General features: G+C 38.8%; 2 protein-coding genes across 4 annotated transcripts; both read left to right on the top strand.

Annotated features, from left to right (window-relative positions):
• Positions 1 to 3344: 3344 nt before the first annotated feature.
• On the top strand, positions 3345 to 11833 carry LOC103985188 (E3 ubiquitin-protein ligase RING1). Of its 3 annotated transcripts, none has more exons than XM_009402821.3 (2): positions 3345 to 4624; positions 11579 to 11833. In XM_009402821.3, exon 1 carries the CDS (start codon positions 3490 to 3492, stop codon positions 4591 to 4593), a length of 1104 nt encoding a protein of 367 aa, XP_009401096.2. In that variant the 5' UTR covers positions 3345 to 3489; the 3' UTR covers positions 4594 to 4624; positions 11579 to 11833. The 3 variants fall into 3 exon arrangements, with proteins under 3 accessions (XP_009401096.2, XP_018685891.2, XP_065001720.1); XM_018830346.2 differs by lacking the exon at positions 11579 to 11833 and adding an exon at positions 9988 to 11418; XM_065145648.1 differs by lacking the exon at positions 11579 to 11833 and adding an exon at positions 7949 to 8332.
• A 747-nt stretch (positions 11834 to 12580) lies between these two features.
• On the top strand, positions 12581 to 16423 carry LOC135634795 (pentatricopeptide repeat-containing protein At5g48730, chloroplastic-like). Its single transcript, XM_065145424.1, has 3 exons — positions 12581 to 13045; positions 14755 to 15161; positions 15630 to 16423. The coding sequence occupies exons 1-3, from the start codon at positions 12665 to 12667 to the stop codon at positions 16315 to 16317; spliced, it is 1476 nt and encodes a 491-aa protein (XP_065001496.1). The 5' UTR covers positions 12581 to 12664; the 3' UTR covers positions 16318 to 16423.
• The last annotated feature ends 409 nt before the right edge of the window (positions 16424 to 16832 follow it).

Here is a 16832-nt window from a genome sequence, read left to right as displayed (position 1 = left end):
TCTAAGACATTCTTGACCCCACTTAAGTTTATTGTGCATGTCAGCTCAAACAAAGTTAGGTTAGTCCAAACATTATCGTTATCCTTCACATCAATAATTAATAGACATATATATATATAAATAAGTGGTCTTAAGGTCGGCCACTTTAGTCTTGAGTTTTGTTATTATTTATAGGTTGATCATTTTTGTCTTTGACTCAACCACTTCGACTCGAAGCATATCTACCTCTTTCGTCATCTATAAAATGTTTACTCTCAAGTTCCTTAGTCAACCAGCCTCATCAATTAGTGATTGTTTTGCATTAGAATATATAACATCTTCCATGTTATTTGAGAGCTTCATCTAACTCTATACCACCCGGGGGTTCTAGAGCACTAAGATAGCTGATATTTTACATTACTCGTCGCGATCATCGCAACACACGAAAACGATTCAAAAACAAGCTAAAACTGGCTATTTTTAGTCGCACGAGCAAAGCAAGAGGCAACATTTTCCCTATTATCCAAGAGCCTTAACAATAGAAACCCAAACTATAACGAAACCAAAACTATAACAAACCGAGGAACAACTTATGAAAATTAAGATAACTTATCACTATAGCTCATTTTACCACTTCATTGATAAGAATATCAAAAGGCATCGTCTTGGCTAATGAGGGATCAATGTCCTCTTGAGATACTTCATAATCTATTGACCATCATTTCAAGTCACTTTAGATGCTTTCACCCCTCTTATATTAGCACGAGGGGCTCCCATTTCGTTGAGTAAGAAGCTTCAACATCCGGATGATCGAGATGAGGATCGATTAATGATTGCATAAGTCTAGGTGAGGCATCGTGACTTACTATTGATTGCCTAATGACTCAGGCCTTCTTTTAAACCACTCATCGCTTCTAGAAGAGTGCTTCGATAGCAGATGCATCGGTAGATGGTTCTTGAGCATGCGCTTAGGGGTTGAAGGCATCGAAGTTCCAAGTATTATCTTTCATCTAATAGAGGCGATGGAAGCAGAGGAGCCTATTGTAGTCGAGGTGAAGGGGGTCGGACCACTCAAAGTGAATGTCATCGATTTCCTCTTATGTAATGCCTTGAGATTCATGCCTGTAGAATAAAGAAATGTATTAAGTGTTGTATCATGAAAAGGATAAAGAAAGGAATGACGAAGTACACCCAAGGTGTTAGGCTTAGGCTGATGTCGATTAGCTAATTTTCATCCATATGTCTGATGGCTTAGGAAAAAATATAAGAACTCTCCCAATCATAGTATGTGACCTTTCTCCTTGGTAGCAAAGAAGAGGCGGGTGTTAGTTATTATGTTTGCTAAACAAGTCATATTGAAGCCTCGCCCCAAATTAAATCTAGATAAAGTACTATCCTTTTCAACCCTTATTAGAAGTTGGAACCCCCTTCATCTCAAACCCACCTTGAGTAGGAATAAAACATATTCAAAATTGGAGTGATGTCAACATAGTATCATTCATCGATAAAGGCTATTAGATAACACAATGAGTTAGATAATAGTGATATCCTCCACCACCAAAGCCACGCCATCACTAATAGATGGAGGGGGAACATGAGCCTATCCTTTAGCATGTTGATATTCAAGCAAAGAGACCTATACATCTAAACATACAAACACTACCTAGCTTGTGATAACAAGACAATCTTGATCAAGATAGAATACATGAGGTGCAAGTGCTTTAGATACTCGAGAGTTAGAGTTGAATCCTAATAAGAGGTATCCTCCATAATTTGAGATCCTAAATGATTGATCTTAGGGTCCACTTATTGTATCCTTAGAGAAGGAGGGTACACTCCTTTCGCTTTTGGACTTTTTGATAACAAGACTTTCACCCTCTCAATCACATGTTGGTCGAGGGGATGAAATTCAAACAATAAAGATAGAGAAATCTTCCTTACTTGACACAAACGAGGGGTGAGAGATAGTGCTTCAGAGATTCGGAAGGTTAGATGTGAGGATAAAAAGTTCAAATACACAAAGGATGACTCATATCACAGAATGAGCCATATTGCTATAGAGAGCCCACTTGTAGCCCCCAAGCACCATTTAAACTCCCAAGTGTCCCATCAAAATTTTTCTACCAGCATGGCTAACACAAGCATCAATTAGACTCACTAAGTCAACACTTTTACTAGCATTGGCCACACAAGCATCGATAGTTGGAGCTAATTTGAAAAATATGTTTGATGCATCAATTTTGAGCTAAGCATCAAAATAAGCTTAATACGTTTTTATTGGGTTAAGCATTAAAAGGTATCTAATGCACCCTTCTTGGTTTAAGAATCAAAGGTTGCTTGATACTTCTTTAAGGTTAAATATCATAAGTTATCTGATATTTCTTGGATAAAATAACTATGCTTACTTGATACATTAATTATCAATATGCTGTAGCCATTGGCTACACTTTCAGATCCTTTTAGAGAAGTCAGAAAAGATAACTTCATAGATGGGAGTCTAATGATAAGAAAAATATTCATCTTGATTGTGACTCAACATGTGACAATCAAGTCAAATCGAAAAGGCTAAGAATCCAATCAATACTTCGAGCCACGTAGCTATTAACCTAAAATAAAATTTTAAATAAATATTTTACTCATATCATAAAATATTTATTTCAACTAAACCAACTATAAGAGTTCATCGTACCATAATAATAATATATATTATATGTATATATATATTATACATGTCTATTTGTTCATGCCATGAGACATATATATATATATATATATATATATATATATATATATATATGTATATTATTTTCTTTAATACGTACGTGTATACTGACTCCACAACAAAGAGAATGAGTTGGCAGGGTTGTCCGCCATGAAATCCTCTGCGGTAGGCGTGACTAGGATCCCGAAAATGAGCCGACCTGGTCGCGATTCACGGCGCTATTGGCAGCACGAAAGAGGTGGGCCAGACGCGATCCCGCGCTCCCATTGGCGGTTGTGTCAGCCTGACGGAGTTCGCGGAGCTTTATATCACCTCAATGCCTGAGCCGTGTGGGGCCCGGTGGGGATCAGCTACCCTGTGGGGCCCCACAAACTCCTCCTCGCCTGTCTCGGCTCGAACAGGATCGGGAAAATGAGCCGACCTGGCAGCTTCTCACGGGGTTGTTGGCAGCACGAGCGCGGTGGCCCAACGGGGGCGCCACATAAGCTCCCGATGCCGCCACGTCATTGTCGCCCTTGGCGTCGTTCGAGCGGTTGTTCGAGGAGCGGAGCCTTGCGCTTCCAGAATCATCCTCCGACGTCATGTGGGGACCACGGCACGGCGGGGTTATCGAACGCCGTCGGAATTCATCGAGATCTGTGTAGTTGACGCATTCGCTGTTCCCTGCGCGCCGTCAAATAGCTCTGCGGCGTCTCTCCCCTTCATTCTCCTCTCCGAAGTCGCCTGATCGTCTGCTCCTCGATCCTTCCTCCCCTTCCTCCTCATCTACTGTCGCGGTCGCGACGCCGATGTCCTTCGTCGGTGCCCACGGCGGCAGCGCCGCCCGCCAGCACTACTACTGCCACCAGTGCGACCGCACCGTAGCCCTTGTACCCAACGCCGCGGAGATCTCTTGCCCCATCTGCCACGGCGGCTTCCTTGAAGAGGTCGAGCCTCCTAATCCGAACCCTAACCCTAATCCGTTCTTCCCCTTCGCCCCCTCCTCCGATGCCTTTTTCCTCTCTCCCTCTCTCCCATTCTTCTTATCCTCTTCCTCCTCATCTTCCCCCGCCGCCACTAGCTTCGACCTCCGGAACCCTGGAGATCTCGCCGGCCTCCTCGGTCCTGACCTCGTCGTTACCCGCTCGGGCTCTGTCGCCCCCTCAGCGGCCCACGGCGCCGCTCCTTTCAATCCGATGGTCTTCCTACAAGATTACTTCCAACAGTTGCTCTCTGGCGGTGCCAACATCCAGGTCGTAATCGAGGGTGGCCCTTCCGGTGGCATAGGCAACCTTGGCGATTACTTCATCGGCCCCGGCCTTGAGCAGCTCATCCAGCAGCTTGCTGAGAACGATCCCAATCGCTATGGCACCCCACCGGCGGCAAAATCTGCCATCACTGGCCTTCCGGACATTAAGATAAGCGTTGAATTGCTTGCTTCTGATGAAGCACAGTGCTCTGTTTGTATGGAGACTTTCAAGTTGGGGGATGAGGCTAAGCAGATGCCTTGCAAACATATCTTTCACAAGGATTGCATCTTACCATGGCTTGAATTGCATAATTCCTGTCCAGTTTGCCGCCATGAGCTGCCAACTGATGATCCCGACTATGAGCAACGTAGAGGGGCACCAGCTGCCCTTTCAGCGCGTCCAACAGCTGGAATAAGGGATCCTGGTAGCGTTGGTGGGTCAGCTGGAGCTTTTGCTGAGGGGGGTGCTCCTAGCCCAAGAACGGTTGAGAGGAGGTTTAGGATTTCACTACCATGGCCATTTAGGATTTTTGGGGCACAAGCTGAAGGTAGCGATGCTGCTGCTGGTGGGAATGATGGTAATGCTGGAGGCAATGGCACTGATGCAAATTCTGGCCGGCAAGGAGATGGGCGGTCAGAAACTCGGCAAGAAGATTTGGATTGAGAGAAATCAGAATCACAGTTTCTTGTTATTGGTATGCTGTCATTTACTTTTGTTCCTCTCTTCAGTTTTGCTGCAAGTTTTGGCTCTATGGCAATTTAATTACATTGGATGATGGAGAGGTAAGTTGGTGAATATCTGCATTACAGTTGTTGGCAATATGCTATTCATAGACGAGCTTAGTTGTGCCTAGTTGCTTAAAAGTTTCCATTCAACTGGCTTCTTACATTTCATACTTCTTGTTTTCTTCCCTCGTTCTTATTGGGAGTTGGCTATATGTATCTTTTTCTTCCATTGAGTTCTATACAAACCAAAAACTCTAGTTAAATCAAGTGCATTCAAACTCTTGTTTATCACTTCTAATAAAGGTTTCTTGGATCTTTCTCTATCTTTCCTCACATCATTAGTATCAGTTGAGTCACGTCATTTAACCACAACATCTATAGGCCTCCTTTGAGCATGTACATATTATCTTATATGATTATTCTGCAGTTTCTATTCTAAGTACTTTGCTACATTGCATTTTATGTGGGGTACAACCTTATATATTGTTCTTGCTGCAATAGGTGTATGGTAGGTACTTCATTGCTCTATGATTGCTAGCATTATTAAAGTATGTTAACCATTTGAACTTCAAATAATGCCAATCGAAAAATTTGTGATGTGCAGTTTTGGTTTTATCTTTGTTACAATGAACTTGAGGAACTTTAGAATATCTTTGTTACAATGTTTTTGTTATAACTTTAGGATATCTCACCCTTTTGTTGGCCAACACAAGCCAAAAATTAGCAGAGCCATGTGTCAGTACCTCCGATGTTGATTAGTTGACGTGCAAATTCTTTTTGATGTGATACATTTTGATCCCTTACCAGCCAATGTCGAGATTTAAGATTGAGACCATGCTATTCTGTAGTATATTCAAAGGCTGAAATAACTTAAGTGTCATATAGTTAATTTGTAGAGTTGTTATGTGACAGATACAAAGACTTCTCTAGATATTGGAGAAATTTGTGTGAGATGATCCTATGTTGAATCGTGAGAATATTAGGATATCATGGTTGGCAAATTGAAGTTGTAGTAGCCTTGATCCAGAGTAGGAGGATTTGAAATATTCAGTGCGATGTTGAGGCATGTAAGATGTTAAGATCTAGTCTTGATTAATCTCACATTGCAGATTTACTCTAATTTGATGAATTCTAAGATATACTTATCTTTTCTAGTGTTCACATCTGGATTAATATAGAATGAAATATTGATTCATTTGTGTCTGTCTTAGATGATTGGGGCAGGCAATATTCAAGTACTTCATCGCAAGTTTTGAGTTGACCTAGTGACTGAGATCTTGGCCTAGCTAAATCATGGGCATGTGAAAAGTAGCTCGACATTGTTAAGCTCAGTTATACGTATGAACAAGTTTAGTTTTGGATCTAATTTAGCATGTGCAATGATATTGTTCTCTTGATTCTTCCACTATGGATTTAAAAATTGGTTTTGTACATGTGAATCAAGTGTTGGTATGGGTTGTACCAATTGACTAGTCCCATTTCCAAATGAATATAAACATCTAAATATTGACTAAATAATTAATAATAATTTAAAACTTTGGCTGAATATATACTAAATAACAAAATAAAACATGTTTTTAACATGTATTCCAAACCATATATGAAGGAAAAAAATATAGATGTATGTAACAGTTATAAGTATGACACAATATATGTATTAAAATCACATAAGTGAGAATCAAATGTCATAATTTATAATTGGCTCACCACGACCAAAATGGCTGCGGCCTATGCAAAGTGGTTTAGAGTCCTCAACATCGGTTGTATATCAAGATTTTAATTATAAGTAAGTCATCCATGGAACTACTCCCACAGTATTTGATATCGGTTTATTATGTTTTGTTGACAAAACAAAGTAGTAGCAATAATGGAGTTATCATCATTAATTACTTGTGTGGTAGTAGGTTGCTCAGTTAAGTATGACCTGCACAAGTACAGTGGCAGCAGTTGTAGCACAATATAAATTGTGATTTTATCATTAATTAAAGTGTCATATTTTGAGTAGTCAACTATCACCATGATAATGCTGCCCATGAGATTCGGTTGAAGAACCCATCGAGTCTTGTTGAAAACCAATAGGGTGAATTTACAGATGTTGTGATCATCATCTTGGTTGCAACGTGTTAAAATAGTGTTCAGCGGTCTATGTTTCAGCTCTATGTCTGCATTGTAGGAACATAAGACCTCTGGATCTGGCCATCATCATTGGTAGACATGCAAATATCCATCTCACTGTAATCTCCACATATCTAATGGATAGTATATTTGATGGAGAAGATGTCTTGTTGTGCAAATTTACTTGTAGTTTATCGATGTCATCCACTAGTTTCCACCTCTATATCATCATCATCATCATCATCATATGTTACTATGATTTAGATTACATTGACATGAAATGACAGTGTTTTTTGCTGAATGTGCCAAAAACCTTTCAAAATAGATGTCCCAAAGTGACTGACCACTATAAGTACTTGTTCATGTCTTATTATGAACAACAGTCTAATCAACTAATTATTGTACCTCACTAACTGCATCGATTACACTCGAGATGTCCAGTTCTTATGTTGTGATGACATAATGTAGAGCCAGTAAGAAGTTGTTATTGGTGATAAGATTTATTGATACTAATACATAGTGTTACTCTTATTCATGATGCCAATATATTGATCATTCCAAATGTAGAAATTTCACAAATAATGAATTTAAAATATTCTTCAACATGCCATTTATAGTTCTCTGGAGTATTCAATATCCTAGCAATCATACAATCTCTGTACAACATATGCCTTCATAATATTCTCCTTAGTAATATATACATGGCCTACTCAATGTAGGATGATGTACAGTAGCTTAACAAACTACAATGGTATAGTCATTGTATCTTAGAATCTAGAGGATAATATGTTCTCATGATTTTCTTATCTAACAAGGCAGTATAAAAGAGGTAACATCCTCTTGAGTTTGGTCTTTTGCTGTTAGATGGACTTTAAGGAAATGAAATTTGATGTTAGTCATGTACTACTCAACTGTAAGAGCTTCTTGTAATGAATTCACTCAATGATGATTATACATAAAACAAGTAATACTTTGTCTCGGCTGTTGTATTCACCAGTATTATATCACCAATGTGCTTCATTATGAGGTATAACAGTGGGCCGCATATGGTCTCCAAAGAAGATGTCATTTGATGTCCCTTAATTGATCACTAATCTTATCGACAGATGCCATATGATATCCGTTAACTGATCACTTATCTTATTGAAGTTGGCATTATTATTTGTGACTACTTGCAGATAAATTGCTCTCCGATCTCATCTACCAGAATCTATATCAGAGCTTGAAAGTTTCGTGCATCTGAATATGATTTGATGACTTATGAAAGGTGATCTTTACATTGCAACAGATCAGAAAGTTTATATTTTGGTTGGGCCAAATCAGTTGTTAAACATAAGGACCACACCATATAGGTCACATCACCTTTTAAGTGATGAGCTAATTTTGGATTTTCTCAGCCTCCTCCTCAAGTTATTTGTAGACAAATTCAATAGATTGGGAGCTTGTATACTGGGACTATGTTTCTCAATAGTAAATCCCATATTTCCGTAGTAAGGTCCTCAAGCTATATGTTCAAGGATATGGTTTAAGTTAAATCATTTTGCTATTGCTTTTTCTATGTATCTTCTTTCTAGTATTAGCATCATTGATCCTGGTCTATTATGCACTCTGAGCTGGGAATGCCTTGATATCTGAACCGGTAACATCAAAATCTGACATGCCAAATGAACTAAAGAATTCCCATATTTCCTCTCAGGGCCTCCTTGTACAGGTAGCCTGGTTCAGCTGATGTGCAATATTGGTTATGTTATACTGGCATTCCTGCCTAGCCCCTTTGAACTATTATCATTGGGCTGCCTTATATTCGAAGATCAACTCCTTGAGAAGGTCCAACACCATTTCGCTGCCCTGTCATGTTCATATTGGGATGAAGTACCATATCCATACTAGTGTCATATGGTCTCCACATCCATGTTTGATTCTTCAATGATGCACAAATCTTGGGTCCTCATCAATATGATCTACGAGATCATCAAATTCATCACATATGGGCAACTGGGCAACTCAAATGCCAACCTATTGAGGTTCTCCCTTTGGTTTTCCTGTTGTAGCCTTAAGGATCCCTTTTGGGGTATCCTTGCACATTGGCCATGTCTAAAGTATCCACTGGTCATCTCCATTCGGGTTATATTCCTCCAACTTGACCAGTGTATTTGGAGCAGATCCATTGCTAAAGATGGCGTTTGACGGCCATACTATCATATCGGATCACTATTTTGCTAGTAAAATATTAGTTTCTATAATCATTATTGAGCTCATTGAGGCTTACAATATTAAAATTTATGCTTAGATATTTGAAATACAACTTACATCTAACTTAGATCTAGCCTAGGCTAGTTCTATGTAAAATCTAGACCTTTGCAAATCTAAGTTGGATCCTCATGAATCTCGGCTAGATCCATATGGATCTTGGTTGGATCTGCATGCATCTAGTTTTGATGCACATGGATTGAGTCTGGATTTATGTGGATTTAGTTCAGATCAAATTTGTCTCAAGGGAATGCAAGAGAATCCTAGTTGAATCTAAGTGAATCCCAGCTGGTTTGAGTGAATCTTGGTTGGACTGGAGCGGATCTGACTTAGAATGAGATAGATCTGTACTAGATATTCATTGATTCGATCTCTTTTGAACAAGAAATTAGGAAAGGGAAATATAGATGTTGAACTAAAGCTTTAAGTCTAAGCATGAAACCATGATCAGATGACAAAAATGTAAAAAATGAAGTTTCAATCAACAAAAACTGACCTATAACTTGGAATTTGAGTTTCAGATTTACCTTGGTTCAAAGAAAAACGATGATGCATTCTTGGCTTTGAACCTTGATTTGCAAGAAGATAGTGATTTGGGAGAGAAATTGTGGGAGTTTTGAGAGACACCAAGTGAAAGAGGGGGGCTTGGATGGGGAAGGTCAGGTGATTGGGCAATACACTTATGATGTGATATATAATTATATACCAACTAATTCCTGATTGGTATGCATGGTTCAGTATGAATATTTGACAGGACAGTCCATATTAGACCAAAGTGGGCAAAATCCTCCATTTTGGTCTGCGCAGTTAAAGCCCATATTGTCATGGACAAAACTGTAAGAAGGGTGTTCGATGTAATGCTCATATATATCCGTGTCTCTCGGTTTTGTTCATGCTTTGTATAACATGTAGAGGGCTTGTAGTAGGCTTAGTAGCCATATTTAATTGTCTTTTATGGTTGTTTCAGGTTTTTAAATACAAGTTGTGTGCAGTCATCGTGCAGAGCCAAAATTGCCCCAAAACAAGCCATCCACGCTATCATTTTGGGAATTTTCTAGCTCCGCAGAGTGGTGCGGACTGTCAACCAGCACAGCACCCACCCAAGAGCTACTCAGGTGGCATATAGTTAGATGAGCCTTTAAGGTAGGGTCTAGGATTGGTTTGCTGCTTTGTTCCACATCAGTGTCATGTAGGCACTTGTGGGGACTTTTGGCCATGGCGGACCATCTTAGACCCTTTTGTCGAGTGACCGTTTAGAGCTTGTGAAGTTTATGTTTGTAATTTGTATTGTCTATCAAGTGTTTACTGAAATGACTGCTTGTGGATCCCGAGTTAAACATTTTCTCTAACTCATCTTCTCTTTTGTATGTCCTTAAGGGATCATAAGAGGTTTCGGGGAGGCCCACTCTTTGCGGACGGACACGTGAGGGTATTGCACGACTTAGGCAAAACTAATTAAGTCTGTGACAAGACAGTGGTTGTTGGACTAGTAAATACTGGTCTGCACCAGCTTAAAAGTTGGTGTTTGAATCCATGGTTTCCACTTAAAAATTTTGGTCGAGTCCTAGCTGAGTCTTGTTACTTGAACCTAATAGACAGGCCTAACTAACTGTTACTACTTTGTTTGTGGCATGGTTAATGTCCATTGTCTACATCAAGAGGGAGCAACATATAGTTATTTTATTTGTGCATGAAATGTGTGATTTGGGATGTTCTTTTTGGTTTTTTTCCCTTTCTTGGTTGTTGGATGGGGGCATTTTCATTTTGTACAAGGTTATTTTGATGATGAAAAATAAGAAAATCACCCACCTGCCCATCCATACAAACACACTAATATACCTTAAAGTAGCATCCTTCCAGAACATAATGCATACAACAAGTTGCACAAAATTGCAAAAACACAGTAAAAATAATTGTTTGCTTTGTTCACTGAAGTTCGACCGTGGAGATAGTAGTCATGTCAGGTTGTTCTCTATCCGTGGACTAGAGATCTTCTAGATCAAGTACTCCCTTCTCTTCCCTCTTTTCTGTTTCTGTAGCCCATAACCTGCAAAGTGGAGCTCCATATGTCAGATAACTTTCTGTGAAACAATAAAAAGAAAAGGATTCGGGTTTTGCCCTACAGGTTATCATCATTCAGATTTTGGTCATTTCTTTCAACTCGCCCATTCTTTGTTCTATTCACCCAGTCTTCCTCACCTGGTCAAGCCAAGAAAACATGTATGTAGCCTTTCCCCTTCCAGTCATATTGTATCTGAGAAATTGCTTTAGTCTGTCCGCTATTCATGTAGCGATGGATCCAAGTATATTTTACTTCTACTGATTTTGTAGGATGTCACCTGTTTTTGGTTTGGGATAACTTTGTTTATGTGAAATTTTGTATTTGAACAAATTAATTTATATACTATAAGCAAGAAATTCATACGGATGATGATTCTGAGTTGTTTGAAAATTTCTATTTCAAATTAACTTATTGCAAAGTGGATGATGATGATGATGATGATAATGATTTTGAGTTGTTTGCTCATATTAACTTATTTCTATTTCTCTTCTTGTAGGAGGAACTTCCAAGCCACATTCTCCAAGATACAGTCGAATACCCACATGTTCGAAAATTTCCAGTCTACTGTAAGAGATTTTAGATATTGAGACTTTGTTTAGAATAATCACTTGTCATTTGGTTCATTTTGTTGTGTGGATGATGCTGTAAGCAGTTGGGGGATTGATTTGTATGCTCCAATGACCCAGACATGGGGTCAAAAGACGTGAGTCATGCATAATCACTCAGAATGATCCATGTTCTTTTGTGGTCAGATCTCATACCTTACTGGATTTATTTGTGTCCATATTTCGTCATATTGCATTGAAAATAGTGTATGATCTTCAAAATCCCGATATCTAATGTTCTAGACTTGCATTCTTGCTTTGTTCTTATCTATCATCATGCAGGTTTTACCACTGCTGCAGTTTCTGATAGTAGTGGATTTTGGTTATTGAACATTGAATCGTCTTTAAAGGAGCCCATTGAAAAGATTGATGCTTTCTAATTTCGATTCATGCGTGAGTAGCAGTTTTGATTAGATTTCAACAAATCTTCAATATCCATCAAATGTTTACATATACGCATTCTGGCAGAAAGATTACCTTTTGTATAATAAAATATTATTATATTAGTTTTTTTTTTTAATTGTAAATAGTAAAATGGTTGTGAATAGTAAAAGGGAGTCTAAATAGTAAGCCAAGACTTGTTCTCCATCATAACAACCAAAATCTTCAAAATACCCCTAGCCCAAAAAGTCCAAGCATAATAATACAGCTACTATTCCTTTGTTGTGTATAGGAAGGTATACTGATGCCCGATGGGAAAATTGAATACAGCATAATAAAAAATTTCAGTTACTATTCCTTTTTAATACAGCTACTATTCCTTTTTAATAATACAGCTACTATTCCTTTTTAATAATACAGCTACTATAATACAGCATAATAAAAAATTTCATTTTTTCCGAAAATTGCCCATGAATAAATATTAAAATTACTTACGGCCTTCATCCGGCTAAGGCTCGATTCTTCCCTCTCTCTCTCTCTCTCTCTCTCTCTCTCCCACCGCGAACACACACTGCCAATCTCCTCTTCCCAGATTGATGGCAGCTGCGTCTGCTCGTTCCCCGCTTTCCGCTTCCCATCCTCGCGACGATCTCAAGAAGAAGAATCTAAACAAGAATAGTACAGTGGCCGTGGCGGCAGCAGTGCAGTCGCAGCCAGACAGACGCAGCTCCGGGAGAAGCGAAAGGGAGAAGGAGAAGGTGAGGAAGGAGAGGGAGGAGGAGAGGGAGAAGAAAGAGGTGGTCAACCGTAGGATCGCTTCCAAGAAAGCCATATCCATCATATTGAGGCGGGAGGCCACCAAGGCCGTCATCGAGAAGAAGCGCGGCCGCACTAACTCGAGGAAACTCCTCCCCCGTACCGTTCTCGAGGCCCTCCACGAGAGGATCACTGCCCTTCGGTGGGAGTCTGCTCTCAAGGTCTTTCCTTCTCCCTTTTCCCCTTCGCTCCCTTCAGCTTTTTGCGTAAGAATGATGAATTCTGTGCTTAATTTCTTGCCAAGAAGCTAATATACTCCTTTATTGTGTGTGCTTATTCGTCCATGAATTGCATGCTGGGCTAAATGTTCTTTTTGGAGATCAAGTCAGTTACATGTTTGTAGATTTGCCTGTTTAAGCTATATCGACTGTTGCTTGTGTATTAAGCACAAAAAAAGGGACAAAACTTGATGCCTCCACACACTTATGGTTTATTATCCGGATTCCAACTTTCTACTACTGTCAGCTTATCCTATATCTTCCGTGCATGCATGAACATTTTCCTACAGAGGCACACTACCGTGTACCTACCATACCATGTATACCTTGCATTCAACGATTCCAAAGGAAAAAATAATTATTATTTGACATACCAATTACCAAGTGCTTGATTGAACTGAGTTTAGGCAAAAGGAAAGACTAATGTTGAAAATCAATAATTATTATTTGACATAGCAAGTGCTTGATTGAACTGAGTTTAGGCAAATGGAAATAGTAATGTTGAAACTCAAGAGCTCCTGACATTAATGGCCATCGTTGAAACTTGGGAGCTCTTGACAGCTCAGGTTATCTTTCTGGTTGTCAATATTCTGCCCATGCTATTGTAGAGCAGGCATGTGAAGATTGTCAACCTTGCATAGGAAAGGGAGAAACAGGATAGAAGTTAAATTCTTGCAGAATTCTTATGTTGATTTCTTAGTCATATAAAATTTGACCTTTTTGTACTCTGTCCTTTTTTAGTAAGGCTTCTTTCAGCTTTTGCAACAAGTGACTTCATCAATAATCATAATTTGTGACTTCTATGAGTCTCAATTCATTCATCATTTTGTTATTGAAATCTAATATTCTACTAGATGGTATCTTAGACCTTTATGCTCCCGGGAACCTGCATTGTGTCGTCTTCTGCACTATGCCAGAATTACATAAACAATATACTCCAAGTGGTTAACTTTTTGTAGTTGCAAATGCGGTCGAGAGTATAGGCTCATACAGTTGGTATGGGGTACATGAGGTTAAACAGTTGCAAAAGAGATGGTTACCATTGTCTCTAGTAATTTCAGATATATAAAAAGGCATGCTTTAAGGCTGAGATCCAGTTTCATACCTTTTTTAACACTGAAGCCATGCATATTCGACCTAGTTTCGAAGGGATCAAATGTTAGCTATTTTGATATTGGCTAGTTTTTATTTACATTGTGTCATTATCTAATTTTTTTTACATTTATCTATGTGAGAGTTGTGGTTGTTGAGTCCTTTCTTTTCCCTTTTTCTCCCTCTAGTTGAATTATCTTTACTTAATTGTTGACTTCTGTGGTAAAATGTTGTCTTCCAATCATGTAAAGAAGATTATTGACACAATCACTATATGTGTGAAGTTTTGATATAGTTGGATTGTGATGCATAGGTTTCATTAAACTAAATGATTGTGTTTACTACTTAGGAACCACTTGTTTTTTGTTCTGCTTCATTCTCCTATTTCATTGCATGTATCATGTTCCAGTACTGACAATTAAACCAAACTAGAAACTTGATAACCCAGATGTGTTCTTCAAAATCTTTTCTTTGTGGTCATATACATTTGCCATTTTGTTTTCCTATCTCTTCTGTTTGTGCAACATTTCGTAGCCTAGCTTCACTGTCATTTGGTTCAGGTGTTCGAACTTCTTCGTGAGCAGTTATGGTACAGGCCAAATTCTGGCATATACATAAAACTTCTTGTCATGCTTGGGAAATGTAAGCAGCCTGAAAGAGCCCAAGCTCTTTTCCAGGCTATGGTTGATGAAGGTTGCATCATAACCCATGAGTCATACACTGCTCTTGTCTCAGCATATAGTAGAAGTGGTCTCCTTGATCAAGCATTTTCCTTGCTGAACAAGATGAAGACTATTGATGGCTGCCAGCCTGATGTTCATACCTATTCCATTCTCATCAAATCCTGTGTGCAAGTCTTTGCATTTGACAAAGTTCAGATTTTACTATCTGATATGGAGAGCCAGGGTATAAAGCCAACCATCATTACATACAACACTCTAGTTGATGCTTATGGAAAAGCAGGAAGGTAAATGCTGCTTCTTGTCTATTTCCTGTATCATTTTTTATGATAGTTTCTAACTCTTCATGCCACTGTCTACAAGCTTGAAAAGCTTATGCTTTTTACATGAATTTGATTGTATTAAGGTAGTATTGGTCATCATTATTTTCTGCCATGTTATTATGACTTGAAGATCAAAGATTTTTCACTTGTGGTCTTGTTTATTACTCTTTGGAGTAATTTAGACCTGTTGATATTCACCTTTTGGTTTCCTCGTCAACTTTTTCAAATACAACTTTCTGTTACCAACAATTGAAGACATTTAACTATAGAGCATTTCAGCTCATACATGCTTGAAATGGGGTAGAAATAATGTAGCTTGGATAAAAATTAAAGCAAACATTATACATGCAACAAGCTTAGTTGATAGCCTTTTCGTAATGTCTATTAATCTATGAGCAGAAATTCATCTCTATGGTTTTGTTTGCTTAAAAGGTTTGCAGAGATGGAGTCTACACTTATGGAAATGCTCTCTAACCATGACTGCAAGCCTGATGTTTGGACAATGAATGCAACACTCCGAGCCTTTGGTGGCAGTGGGCAGATCGAAATGATGGAGAAGTGCTATGACAAGTTTCAGAGCTCTGGCATCTCTCCTGATATTAAAACATTCAACATACTTCTTGATTCCTATGGCAAGGCCAAAAGATACGAGAAGATGGGTGCTGTAATGGAGTACATGCAGAAGTACTACTTTTCATGGACAGTGGTGACTTACAATGTCGTTATTGATGCATTTGGGAGGGCGGGAGATCTGAAACAAATGGAGTACATCTTTAGATTAATGAAGTCCGAAGGGATCAAGCCAAATTGTGTCACACTCTGCTCACTTGTCAGAGCATATGGAAGGACGGGATCGGTGGATAAAATAAAGGCTGTAGTCAGATTCATCGGGAACTCTGATGTGATGTTAGATGTAGTCTTCTTCAACTGCTTGGTGGATGCATATGGCCGAGCAGGATGCTTGGTCGAGATGAGGGAAGTGCTAGAGATGATGAAGGCTCGAGGGTGTACGCCCGACAAGGTAACCTATAGCACCATGATCAAGGCTTATCTCAGTAGAGGAATCGATGGTGATCATGTTCAAGGCCTTCGAGATTTCTATAGAGAAAAGATTGCTTAACCAATGAGTTTTGTTGTTGAGTTATAATTGTTCTTTAACAATGAAAAATAATAGAAAGCTTTGTTTGTCTATGCCTGGAATTAATAAACGTTATTCTTTTTCCTTATTCCACAAGGATTATATTATGTGTCTCAATACAACATGATCACAAAGTTTAAGAATATTTCTTTATGTGACCAAGGAAAATCTTCTATGGCCGCTTGGCCAGAAACAATTTTGTTAAGAAGATGAGAACATCTTAATATCTTCACTTGTATATGTTGTTAAATATAGGGTGAGAGATGTTTGAGTCTACTTGTATGTTCTTTTTTTTTTTTCTTCCTATTTTCATTCTTCATGAATGTTTAGTGTTTATTATGTCATTCTTTCTGTTTGGGTCCATCGACGACATTCTTTCAAACTTAACAGTGTCATTTTGTTATCTAATAAAACTCTAATATGTGTTTATGTTGCTTGATAATTTTATATTTGAGTCTATAATCTCCTCGGTTAAGGATTGATTTGATTGGTTACTC

The sequence above is a fragment of the Musa acuminata genome, chromosome BXJ1-1 (genome assembly GCF_036884655.1).
Source record: "Musa acuminata AAA Group cultivar baxijiao chromosome BXJ1-1, Cavendish_Baxijiao_AAA, whole genome shotgun sequence".
In the NCBI taxonomy this organism is placed as follows: domain Eukaryota; kingdom Viridiplantae; phylum Streptophyta; class Magnoliopsida; order Zingiberales; family Musaceae; genus Musa; species Musa acuminata.
The sequence above is the reverse complement of the archived record's forward strand: the minus strand, read 5'-3'. Positions and strand labels throughout refer to the sequence as shown.